We start from the raw sequence: 13150 nt of genomic DNA, 5'->3' as shown, positions 1-13150 counted from the left end.
GACGCTGGAGGGGGCGGGGGGGCGGAGCGTAACGGGCAGCCCCCCGCCACCGGACCCCAGGGGGGCGGGGTGACGGCGGCGGTGGAGGACGACGACGACGAGGAGCTGACGCTGAAGTACGGCGCCAAGCACGTCATCATGCTCTTCGTCCCCGTCACGCTCTGCATGGTGGTCGTCGTGGCGACCGTCAAGTCCGTCAGCTTCTACACGCAGAGTGACGGGCAGAGACTGTAAGTGTGTGTGTGTGTGTGTGTGTGTGTGTGTGTGTGTGTGTTGACCCACATCGGGTGATTACGGTTCTAGACTCTCTTGTCACCCTCTCACTTTTCAACCCACTTCCCCAGTTGTCTTCACCGTCCTGCACAGAAAGGCACAAAACAAATTAAAAATAAACATCCATCTACAGTGCGATGGCTCCATCATGCCACTAGGTGGTGCTCATACATTGGCTGTGGGGCCGGTCTGTCCATCAACCAGCACAGTGGAACTACACCTGAACTGAAAACCGGATGTAAGGAGGAAGCTCTCCCCCTGGTGGTTCATCTCAGTCTTGGACTTGAATTTCAGACGCTAGACAAACGTTCTTCGAGTCCTTTCGGTGTGGGGGTCGGACATTCACTTATTATTCCCCGGGGCTAGGCACTGGACCAGGCAGGAGGGGGAGTGACAGTCTAGCGCTGAGGGGGTTCCACTCCCACGCCAAATGTCCCGAATTCATGTTATTCTACTGATTTTTACTGATGTGCAAATCGTCAGTGTAACCCTGAAGTTGAACCCTGAAAAGTGTCCTGTGGACATTCGGGGCTTGTAACACGCTTTTATTCAAAGTGACTCACATACGTACATTTGTCAGAAGAAGAGAAGCAAAGATGTATCGCTGTCGGTACAGTAAGAATGTTCATAGAACAGTGTGCAAAGCACTAGCATTTGTTTGGTTAACCCCTTCCCCGTATACGACGAAGATAGCTAGGATAAGATGCTACACAATGCTCAGTACTATTTTTAAGTGCGAGGACGTACATCATACAATAAGTGTGTAAGAAGGGTCACCACCCCCTCCTCCCCCTCCCTGTTCCCTCCCCCCCCCCCCCCCCTCCCTGGTCGGGACCTCACTGACCCGCGCTGCCCCTCCCAGGATCTACACGCCGTTCTCGGAGGACAAGAACACGGTGGGAGAGAAGGCGCTGTACGCCGTCCTCAACGCCCTCATCATGATCAGCGTCATCATCGTCATGACCGGCGTGCTGGTGCTGCTGTACAAGTACCGCTGCTACTCGGTGAGCCGCCGTCAAGTACTGCTGCATACTGCAGTACTGATGCTAATACCGCTAAGTACCACATACTGCAGTACTGATGCTAGTAATGCTAATACTGCTGCTCCTTGGTGAGACGCTAGTAGTCGCTAGTATCGCAAAGTACCACATACTGCAGTACTGTCGGAAAAAGGCTAGTACCATTAAGTACTACATACTGTATTACTAATGGACTGATACTATTGGTACCTGTACATACATGCTGCAGTACTGTTGGACTGATGCTGTAGATACATGTACACACTGTAGTACTGATGGACTGATGCTAGTACAGCTAAGTACTGCACACTGTATTGTTGGACTGATGCTATTGGCACATACTGTAGTACTTCTTGACTCATGCTGGCACTGCTGTAAGTACATCTACATACTGTAGTAATGTAAGGCCTGCAATGATGCAATGTGTATCAGTACTAGTATCTTTTTCCGTATTATAGTAATATTAGTCATGGGTACCTGTCCGTACTTTGTTGAATATCCATAACATGTCCCATGTCGTCATGGAGACTGAGCCTGCTTGGTGTCCAAATGTCGTCATGGAGACTGAGCCTGCTTGGTGTCCAAATGTCGTCACGGAGACTGAGCCTGCTTGGTGTCCAAATGTCGTCACGGAGACCGAGCCTGCTTGGTGTATCGCGGCGTCTTGGGGCGTTGTCGTGGCGACGGCTTGGTGCGTCGTGTCTGATGACCTCTTGTCCCGGCAGGTGATCCAAGGCTGGCTGTTCCTCTCGTCCCTCCTCCTACTCTTCATGTTCACCTACATCTACCTCAAGTGAGTCCATCGCATGCTCTTCCTCTTCGCCTCCATCTGCCTCCAGTGGGTCCAGTGGGTTCAGTCCAAAGGGCAGAATGCAGTACCCTGTTGACCATTCAACCTGAGTAGAGGATCAGAGTGTCTTCCCATTTAAAAACGGCCAATCACAGCAGATCAACACAGGCTGATCAACTTTATTTCTAGACCACCTTTTTCCAAGACAAAGTGCTAGAATAATGTGTATTGGTAGACTTAATGAAGACATCGATATATAAAAAAAGTTAAAGTATCAATTAGGCCTTAATCGTCAATGAAGGTAGGAAGAGAGCGGGAAGTGACCTCCGTGTCCCTGACGACGTCCTGTCCCCTCGCAGGGAGGTGCTGAAGACCTACAACGTGGCCACGGACTACATCACCATCGCCGTGGTCATCTGGAACTTCGGCGTGGTGGGCATGATCTGCATCCACTGGAAGGGCCCCCTGCGGCTGCAGCAGAGCTACCTCATCATGATCAGCGCCCTCATGGCGCTGGTCTTCATCAAGTACCTGCCCGAGTGGACCGCCTGGCTCATCCTGGGCGCCATATCCATCTACGGTGAGCTCACCTGCTCACTCCTTCATGAATGAATGAATCGACACCCCAAGGGTTGGGTGGGTCGGTGGACGGGTGTCTCTAACCTTGCATTGGTTGGAAAAGGGGTTTACGGACGGATCACGGTTTATGATATCAGATGACACACTAGCATACTGTTCCCTCTGGAATCTAAGATGGAAGTTTGGCAAAGTTTTTTTTCTAAATGCAAGCACATTTTCCCCACATTCTGTACAGCATGCAAATCTTATGTTGGTCTCTTATGCTGGGTTTAGCTAATTGACAACCTAGCCTTGTAGGGCTATAAAGTATGATGACACCGAATACATTTGTTCTGGATCAGTTTACCAAAGCTACCGGCAGGGAGGGAGTACTCCAGTTTGAGCCCTTATCTTCACTCTGGTTCTTAGGGGTCGTGTGGATGTCCCCTCAGGGAGCATTGAGTTGGGTGTGGGTGGTGTCATCTGACCCCTGTGTTCTCCTGTCTCCACAGATCTGCTGGCGGTGCTGTCGCCCAAAGGTCCTCTGAGGATCCTGGTGGAGACGGCCCAGGAGAGGAACGAGCCCATCTTCCCAGCCCTCATCTACTCCTGTAAGGAGCGTTGTTGTGTGGGGGGGGGGGAATGTATCAGCAGTGAGACTCATGAATTATCGAGTTGTTCCGATACCGATACCAGTATCGGAAATACCATCGGGTATCGGCGAGTACGCAAGTCTATGGGCTGATCCGATACCGTCACATGACTCATTCACTACCCAGAACAAGTGCTATTAGTAATCACAAATCTAGGTGCTGTATCTGTATACACTCGGTATCAGCCCATACTCTAGTTAAGGAAGGAATTGGTATCGGGACGCAAGAAATGGTATCGGAATAACTCTAATAAATTCCCCAAAAAACGGGTTGGAGGTATTCATGAACTCCCAGATGACTTCCGATTGGCTGTCATCTGGACTTCAGAGAGCCGTAGTAACGATTATAACTCTTCTTAGTTGGCACGCAAGGCAAAAGCAGCAAGCCCTGGTTCAGCCTGAAGTTCAGATCAGATTTCACAGCAAAATCAAGCTTAATCTTTTGAATGTGGCAGTGGGACTTTTACTTTGAAATGTGAGGTGCATTTTGGGTAGGTTTGCTCCCGGTTCTTCCTAATGACAGCATGTGCTTCTTGCTGTGTGCAGCCACCATGGTCTGGCTGGTCAACATGGCCGACACGGAGTGGCCGCCGAAGAGGAACACCACCCAGGCACCCGAGGCCCCCCCAGCGCCAGAGCCCCTGGGTGAGTAGAGGGACCGCAGCCCCCCCATCTCTATAGAGGCCCGTCTGTTTATAGACCCATCTAGTAAACCTGTCTATATAGACCCATCTCTATACAGTCCTAGCTCTATATAGACCCATCTCTATATAGTCCTAGCTCTATATAGACCCATCTCTATATAGTCCTAGCTCTATATAGACCCATCTCTGTATAGTCCTAGCTCTATATATTATAGACCCATCTCTGTATAGTCCTAGCTCTATATAGACCCATCTCTGTATAGTCCTAGCTCTATATAGACCCATCTCTATATAGTCCTAGCTCTATATAGACCCATCTCTGTATAGTCCTAGCTCTATATAGACCCATCTCTGTATAGTCCTAGCTCTATATAGACCCATCTCTGTATAGTCCTAGCTCTATATAGACCCATCTCTGTATAGTCCTAGCTCTATATAGACCCATCTCTATATAGTCCTAGCTCTATATAGACCCATCTCTGTATAGTCCTAGCTCTATATAGACCCATCTCTGTATAGTCCTAGCTCTATATAGATCCATCTCTATATAGTCCTAGCTCTATATAGACCCATCTCTGTATAGTCCTAGCTCTATATAGATCCATCTCTATATAGTCCTAGCTCTATATAGACCCATCTCTATATAGTCCTAGCTCTATATAGACCCAGCTCTATATAGTCCTAGCTCTATATATTATAGACCCATCTCTATATAGTCCTAGCTCTATATAGACCCAGCTCTATATAGTCCTAGCTCTATATAGACCCAGCTCTATATAGTCCTAGCTCTATATATTATAGACCCATCTCTATATAGTCCTAGCTCTATATAGACCCAGCTCTATATAGTCCTAGCTCTATATAGACCCAGCTCTATATAGTCCTAGCTCTATATAGACCCAGCTCTATATAGTCCTAGCTCTATATAGTCCTAGCTCTATATAGACCCATCTCTATATAGACCCATCTCTGTATAGTCCTAGCTCTATATAGACCCATCTCTGTATAGTCCTAGCTCTATATAGACCCATCTCTATATAGTCCTAGCTCTATATAGACCCATCTCTATATAGTCCTAGCTCTATATAGACCCATCTCTATATAGTCCTAGCTCTATAGGGCTTGTACGTCGCAGTGCATCTTGGGACTTGGGACTGTCGCTGATGACCTGCTGTGGTGTGGTGCGGCCCCCCCCAGCCGAGCCCTCTCCCCCCCCCAGCAGCCCGCGGGAGGAGGACAGCGGCTTCAGCCGGGACTGGGTGAACCAGCAGCAGAACCAGCTGGGCCAGCTGCAGTCCACCGAGGAGACCCGGCGGCAGATCCAGGAGATGCCCTCGGACCGGCCCCCCGTGGAGGAGGAGGACGACGAGGAGCGTGAGTACCGCCCCCGCCGTCGGGGTTTCTACCCACTTTTTGGATCCGTTTTCTACTTGCGGAAGTCCGGTATTTTCGACATTTTCGGGGCAGTGGCGTTTTTACGAACTTGGCACGTTATTTTCGTAGCTTTAGCGTTTTTCGTAAGGTATTAGGCATTTAGTTGTAACTTGACGGTTTTTTGGAGCATTTAGTTCTTCCCGGGGTCTTTGGAACTCAGTTCTACCCGGTAACAAAGATCCTTTGTCCGTGAGAACCAATCACAATGAAACGCTGATGGGATTTTAATCATACGTGTGTGTTTTCTTTTTACAACCCGTTTGTCGGGATGGGCTTGGGTCTCCGAAATACTGTCAAAGGCACGGGAACCATTTATAGTCCCGGCCGATCAGGAAGCGATTATTCACGACAATTACATGTTCAGAGTCTGTCTCCCTCTCTCTCCCTCCCTCTCTCTCTCCCTCTCCCTCTCCCTCTCCCCCTCACACTCGCTCTCCCTCTACCTCTCAATGTCGTAAAAATGGGTTGGGAAAGGCTTGTTTGTACAATAATTACGTGTGTGTTTGCGTGTGTCGACCTTAGGGCTGTCACTTTTTCCAAAAATGAAATTCGAACGAATTTCGAATGTCCATAATTAATTCGAATACATTCGAATACATTCGACCCCCCCCCCCCCCCCCCCCATAGAACTATTAAAAAAAAAAAAAAAAAAGAAACACGACAACAGCTGTTGTCGTGTTTCTTTTTATTATTTTATTTCTTGTGGAAATCACGTATACCTACTGAATTCATAACAGCACAGGATAAAAACACATCTTTGATAACACATTTGTAAACACAACAAGAGGAAGCTCCGACACACAAGTGCGGCTGTCTTTTACGCATTAACAATAACTGCTCGGAGCGCGATATGCGGAGCGCATGTCGTCCATGGCACACACAGCCTATATAAACGAACAATCTGTGAGGCCGACCTCCAACACGGCATGCTGCTCTTTTTATTCCTTACGGAAAGAAAATTACAAGTAGTCTCGCAGCTCTCCGTTACCGCTGCAGCTGCTTGTGTCAGCCGTGCTGTATAAGTCCCCAAACAGGCTGCCCATCGCGCCCAGCGCAGCAGCGGACTTTTCTCCCTGTCGTGTGCGATCAGTGTCGGTCTCCGTTTCAGTGAGCTCGTGTGAGAGGCTTTCAGTCACGAGATGTTTCTGTGCAGTGGAAAGGTGGACTAACCGGGAGAAGCGGGAATCCAGGAGGGCCGCTTTATTGAGGAGAAGCCACTCGCCGCTCTCTTCTTTATAGCGCATTTTTACAGTTCGAATGGAGAATTACACTTCGAATTCGAACTTTTCACCCCACCTTCGAACGAATATTCGAACTTCTAATAAAAAGTGACAGCCCTATTCGACGTGTGGGTGTGTGTGTGTCGGTGTGCTCTAACGCGCCTGCCTTGCTCCCCAGGGGGTGTGAAGCTGGGTCTGGGGGACTTCATCTTCTACAGCATGCTGGTGGGCAAGGCCTCGGCCACGGCCAGCGGGGACTGGAACACCACGTTGGCCTGCTTCGTGGCGATCCTCGTGGTGAGTCCTCCATACTCTCATGATGTCCTTCTGTTTCTCTGGCTATTTCTCTGCCTCTCTCTCTCTTTGTCTGTGTCTTTGTGTTTGTCTGTCCTCCGTCCCTCTCTCTCACTGTCGATCTCTCTCTCTCTTCTTCTGTGTTGTATGCATCTGTCTGTCTGTCATTCTCTCCATTTCTGGCTCCTATTGTTCTCTGTAGTGTCACCTCTCTCTCTTTCTCTGTCTCTCTGTGTCTCTGTTTCTGTCTCAATGCCTCTCTCTCTCTCGCCTCTCGTGTATTTGTATTCTCATTGTTTTGGTTTTATTATAGACTCGAAAGACTGTTCTTTCGTTCTCGTAATTCTCACACCCTCCATCTCTCCCTCTTTGTCTGTGTCTCTCTGTGTGTCTCTTTCTTCCCATTGATCTCTCTCTCTCTCTCTCTCTCTCTGTCTCTCTCCCTCTCTCCCTCTCTCTCTCTCGCTCTCTCTCTCTCTCTCTCTCTCTCTCTCTCTCTGTCTCTGTCTCTGTCTCTGTCTCTGTCTCTGTCTCTGTCTCTCTCTCTCTCTCTCTCTCTCTCTCTCTCTCTCTCTCTCTCTCTCTCTCTCTCTCTCTCTCTCTCTCTCTCTCTCTCTCTCTCTCTCTCTCTCTCTCTCTCTCTCTCTCTCTCTCTCTCTCTCAGGGTCTGTGTCTGACGCTGCTCCTGCTGGCCATCTTTAAGAAGGCCCTGCCCGCTCTGCCCATCTCCATCTTCTTCGGTCTGTTTTTCTACTTCTCCACCGACTACCTGGTGAGGCCCTTCATGGACGAGCTGGCTCTGTACCAGTTTTACATTTAGCAGGACCTCCCCGGCACAGGGGGGGGGGGGGGGGGGTGGTCTGGTGGCCGGGGCAGGGGTGCTGGCTGGGGGGGCGACGGGTGAGTCTTCCTCTCCCCCATTAGCCTCTTGTGGACTCATGAACTGAACAACGGAACTAGTTGTTTCATCACCTTCATGCTGGAAGGACTTGCTTCCTCCATCCTCCTCCTCCTCCTAGCCCTCTTCCTCTTCCTCCTCCTCACTTTTTGTTTATTTACGATGAATAAAAAAAGGATCATTTTAATTGAACGGATCTCGGGCTGTTGGCGGTCCCCCCTCGCTGCTAACCAGATGGTCCGGTCCTGCCTCCGTTCCAGCCAATGGGAGAAGACGATCGGCCTTGTTCTGATCTCTGATTGGCCGAGAGGTCGATGGATCAGAGCACAACCCCCCCCCTCCCCCGCACGCTGCGTTCCCCTCCCCTGCCCCATACACACACGTTAACACCGCCGTCTGCTTTGGCCCGCCGTGCATGTGCACTGAAGAAGAACTTTTTATTTCAAGGACTGAGGAGGTGCCTTGCTGAAGGACACTGCGGTGATGGTTCGTTCCAACACCACTGCAGTGGGTCTGCTAACATTTTAGCGCCTGCTAACATTTCAGCGTCATTGCGATTACATTGTTTGCATCGTCTGTAGAAAGACTTTCCTGAAACTAAACTACCTTAATGATGACGAGGGGAAGAGGATGATCCTGTTCTCCAAAGCCTGGGACCGTGGAGCACTGAGATCATTACCCATCAGCCCCGTCACCGGTCTGAGCTGGCTCTCCCTCCCCAAGGTGAACATGTGTAAGCGTAGTTATTATAGAAGGAAAGATGATTATTATTTTATCTTTTTTTGAATCATGAAACTTGCACTCTTTGCATTCTCTCACTATCTCGTTCACTCTTTCACTCACTCGGTTTCATTCACTCTTTCACTCGCACATATTCGCCCCCTTATTCCTGCCGGACCAGTGGTCACGTGACCGCACGGCGACGTGCGCGTCGCCATGGCGACACACCCACCGCCACCACTGTACAGCGCTGTGAACCTCTGAGCGGCTATTGGTCGACCCATCAAAGGACCTCTGTACTGGGTGGTGATTGGCCCTCACTAGCCATCTCAAACGTACCGCATCACGCGTGGCCCCCGCTGGAGTCGGACGCGGCGTCCGGGAGGACCCGCCCACTTGTGATGTCACAAGTTTGACGTGACCTGTGACAACCAATGAGGCGCCACGCCTGGTGGCGACATAGGGACACTTTACGCTGTGTGACTGAGTGTGTGAGTGTCCAGGTGCGGATATCAGTCTCTCGGGGGCGGGGCCATCATTCCTTACGCAATATGCCGGTAGGGGGCGTTGTCAGGAGTTGCGCTGACGACTGACTTCCTGTTTCTCGCTGCTCACATGGAGGTCAAAGTCAGCCTGCGGAGACTTTTATCCTGATTGTTGATTGTCTGATTGGCTGTAATGCGTGATTGATTGTTTTGCTGTCGTGCATGTGTACATTTATGTACATTATGCAACAGTGATTTCTTTAACGTATGTGTCATTTTTTTTCTTCTCTTTTTTTAATAAATACTGAAACAAGAACACAGTCCTTCGTCCGTCTTCCTTCACTATGGTTACAAATATTTTTCCCAAGATGAAATTGGTTTAAATACAACTGCTATTTCTTAAGCACAGTGATGAATGCAGAGCGAAAAAAAAACACAGGATTTTCCTTAAAATATCTTAAAATAATCGTACAATCTCGAACGTTCATCTGAAACATCTAGCGGCCGTGTAAGGTTAGGACCCTGCAGTTACCAAGCGCCTAACGAGAGCAAAAGGGGAGAGAGACCTTGACCTTCAACACTGAAGGCCCTATTGACCCGGCGGCCATCTTGCTTCTTCACCCTGGCTCCGCATTCAGATCCGCCTGCCAGGGTGAAGAACCAAGACGGGCCCAAGATCACTCGGGTCCATAATGTGGGAACTCCGTCAACATCCGTTGGAATTCTGGGTCAGGGAATTTCCCTGGTGAACGAGTCGCCCCATGCTGCCAACTGGCCCGTCCTGTGATTGGCCCAGTGCCTAGAACGCGGCAAGGTGTTAACTGTGTCGCCATGGGGACCGTTTTGTCCTGGCTGCAGGGGGATGCCGGCCTTTAGTGTCTTGTCGTGGTGGATCTCCCCCCATTGCGGCATCCTGCTGTTCCGTTGGTGTTACATGTGCCAGTTGACGTTTGCTCCAGTCCACTGGGCAGGCTGGTAGATATAGGTGGCCACGCTCACTTGTGATGTCAGAAGGGGCAAGATTTTCTAAACGGCTCGTAACGGCTAATCACACTCACACTAACCCTATAATATGTCACCTTTTTAAACGGACATCTTACTAGTGGGTTGATCCGCCACAGTTTAGCTCATGTTTTACAACGCGCGCCATTTGTTTGTGATCTCTCTGGACATGTCCCCTCCCAGCGATCTTTGCACGCCTTACGACGCTCGAGGTGTGTAAGCTGTTTCAACTTGGGAAGGGGACACGACCGGAATCACAAGATGATGTAACCTCGTCAATCACCCTCATCCTATTTGCCAACTGAGGACTCCATGGGGGGTGTTGTTCAGGTAAAGGCTCACATCCCATGTGGTCCAGGGCTTCCCTGAATAGCATGTCCCTGAGAGGATTAGCGTATCTTCAAGGGAGGGGATTACCACTTAGCGATCCGTCTGGACCTCAAACATCACCAGCCGGGCGCAGTCAGAAGTCAGCGCGTTCCGACGGGATACTTCAACTGCCCTCAAACGGATCCTCTCCTCGCTCGGCCACCTGAGAGAACCGGGAAAAAAAACGCAGCGATGTCCAAGGAGAAGCTGGAGAGCCTGGTGCTTCGCATGGAGGAGACGCTGTCGGAGATGGAGCAGCTGAAAGCCCACTGCGGGAAGCAGAGCGGGGAGCTCAGCCAGCTGGTGGTGGAACTCCGGCGGGAGAACCAGGAGCTGATGGAGCGCTACGAGGAGCTGGCCCAGGACATGAAGGAGGCCAAGGAGATCATCGAGCAGCTGCAGGACACCAGGTACGCCTTTGAGGCCAAGGAGCGGCAGGCGCAGAAGCTCCGCCGGCAGCTGTGAAGAAGCTCCTCCAGAGGAACCGGGAAGAGGAACCCTGGAGAGATGAAGGCTGTAGAGAGGCTGGTGTTGGACGCTACAGGAGGAGGTCTCTTGGGTTTCCTGGCACTGGATCTAAATGTGTGTGGCGGGGGGGGGGGGGGGCTATAGAAACGGTTTGTTGGATGGGGGAACTGCATGTGGTGGGACGTCCTGTATGGTTGTGGCTGGAACATGTAGGTCTTGTGTTTACCCAGACAGAACATATGTGTACATTTTAGGGATGGGAGGGACCAATGTAAAGCTAAGGAAGTTTCAACGTCGACCAGGGTCTTGTGGGTTTGGAGCTCTTGTTAATGCCATGGAGAGAAGTAATGACCAGGAATCAAAGTTGGGTTTCTTGGGGGAAATTTCGGGTGCGGACAATGTGGAATTTGTTTGAAAAGGGGGTTAATTTTTTTTTTTCTCCCAAAGTGGGAATGGATGTTGTTTCGAACTCTTTACATTTCTATAACTATCCAAAGCCTGTCTGCTCCCACCTTAAAGACATACGTTTTTGGATCAAGGGGCGGAACCACGGACAAACATCGGGGGGTCCAACTGTCACCCCTCCCCAAAACTGAATTTTCCAGAATTCTGATATTTATACATGAAAATGTGCACATTTAGAACATACTGTATATTTGAGGACTGCTGACCAAATCAAACCCCTGAGATTAGCATCACAGCCCAGAACGACGCACGGTGGATTAGAACCTCAGGAGTAGTCATTCTGTGCTTCGGGGAACTGATTCTTAGATTCTTAAAACTTCAGGAGAACTCAGATTCTTAGAACTTATTCTGAGCTCCTTAAATGACAATTAAAAGCGCCAACATTTTGAATCTGAGTATCTACATGTGTGGGCTGGCTGACCCTGGGCGCAACCATGTGTTCAATATGGGAGGTGGAGGTCATGCACTTTTCGTGTGTTTTGTTTGTTTGCATTTTCTTGACAAACGCAAATCAATTGAACATAAATAGGAACTAACGAGACAGATCTGTTGACGGTGTTAGTTAAAGGAGGGCATTTTTAACATGTTCTACTACTGTATATCCCCCCCACCCCAAGAATGTGTGTGGTTACACCCATGTGTTGGATATTATCTTAACCGAACCAGGGCCCAGAAGAAGTGGGTGGTCACCTTTTAGTGGAGCTGAGTCTGTAATAAACATGGCTGATCATTCTTCTCCACCCAAATCCTTGCCTTTCTTTGATTTACTTTTGACACCTCTTCCCTGGGTCAGAAAACCAGAAGCAGGAGAAAACGATTACCTGATTTCTTTCTCCCACTCCAACCAAATAAATGATTGTTGATCATTGACTAAGTTAAAGTTGGCAGGGGGAACACCGAGTTGCAGGTCTTTTGCTGCGGCGGCCTTCAAAACATTCTGGATTCCCAGTAAACATCTCACGGCCCTCCCTCGGGATGCAGGAAGAAACAAACACCTCCCCGCTTCACAACCTCGCCTCTCCCTGGCGTCGAGACTCCAACGGGAATGACAGGTGGCTCTTTGTTGTGAAAGCATCAGAATTTCCCAATGCTTAGGGTTTCCTGGATGCTATGAAGCACTATACTTTGGCCACTTTAGGAGCCAATTACTCTCCCAGGAGTTACTGCATGACTAAATTAAATAATGCTATTGCGCCATCCAAACGTTGGCGTTGGGTTTAACCTCTCTTCACTGCAGTCACACCCAATCTACTATGTCAGTGTCCTCCCCTGCAAATTATGTTCAACAGTCAGTTTTAGTTTGCAATATGGTTTTACTTCACTTATAGGATTTGCTGATCAGCCAACCATACTTACTAAAACATAAGCCTAAGGATGTCATTACGACTAGACACATTTCTCTTGGAGTCTGTAGTCTATATACGGCTATTTCATTTTTTGGGTTGAGCTGGTCTATGAGCTGGTCTAAGAATCCTGGCTCCGGTACCACCTAGCACACTGATTATGTATGCATCATGTATGTTTGAGGAACACATCCCACGCAGTCCATGTTTGTCCGAACCTCGGTTGGTACGTGTCGGTCTCTGAGTCTGCGGGCGCAAAGAGGGACACACAAACACGCACAAGCACTTTCTGGACACTTTTGGAGCATGATGAAGGACAAACACGTCTTTCACATGGCAAGAAGGTTCTGCACTACAAGCCCGAAATAAGTTGTGTGGTGTTTATATGTCTGCATGTAATAAATAACGCCCAGCTGTGGGAGACATGCTGTCGTTTCCTAGGCCTGAATATGAAAATAACTGGGTGGTGATTTGATTGCGCCAAGAGTGGTTTGCCTCAATTTCATAGCAGGCCTA

At 49.4% G+C, this 13150-nt stretch overlaps 1 protein-coding gene across 1 annotated transcript; it reads left to right on the top strand.

Moving 5' to 3' along the window:
• Positions 1 to 3: 3 nt before the first annotated feature.
• psen1 (presenilin 1) lies at positions 4 to 7737 on the top strand (the record flags this gene model as incomplete). Its single annotated transcript, XM_056589767.1, has 9 exons — positions 4 to 230; positions 1136 to 1277; positions 2018 to 2085; positions 2442 to 2662; positions 3153 to 3251; positions 3839 to 3937; positions 5134 to 5310; positions 6769 to 6887; positions 7549 to 7737. Coding segments are annotated over 9 exons (1308 nt in total), but the record flags the coding sequence as incomplete, so codon positions are not given.
• Positions 7738 to 13150: the final 5413 nt, after the last annotated feature.

Source organism: Gadus chalcogrammus, chromosome 5, assembly GCF_026213295.1.
Source record: "Gadus chalcogrammus isolate NIFS_2021 chromosome 5, NIFS_Gcha_1.0, whole genome shotgun sequence".
Lineage (NCBI taxonomy): Eukaryota > Metazoa > Chordata > Actinopteri > Gadiformes > Gadidae > Gadus > Gadus chalcogrammus.
This window is presented reverse-complemented; position numbering and strand designations above follow the sequence as displayed.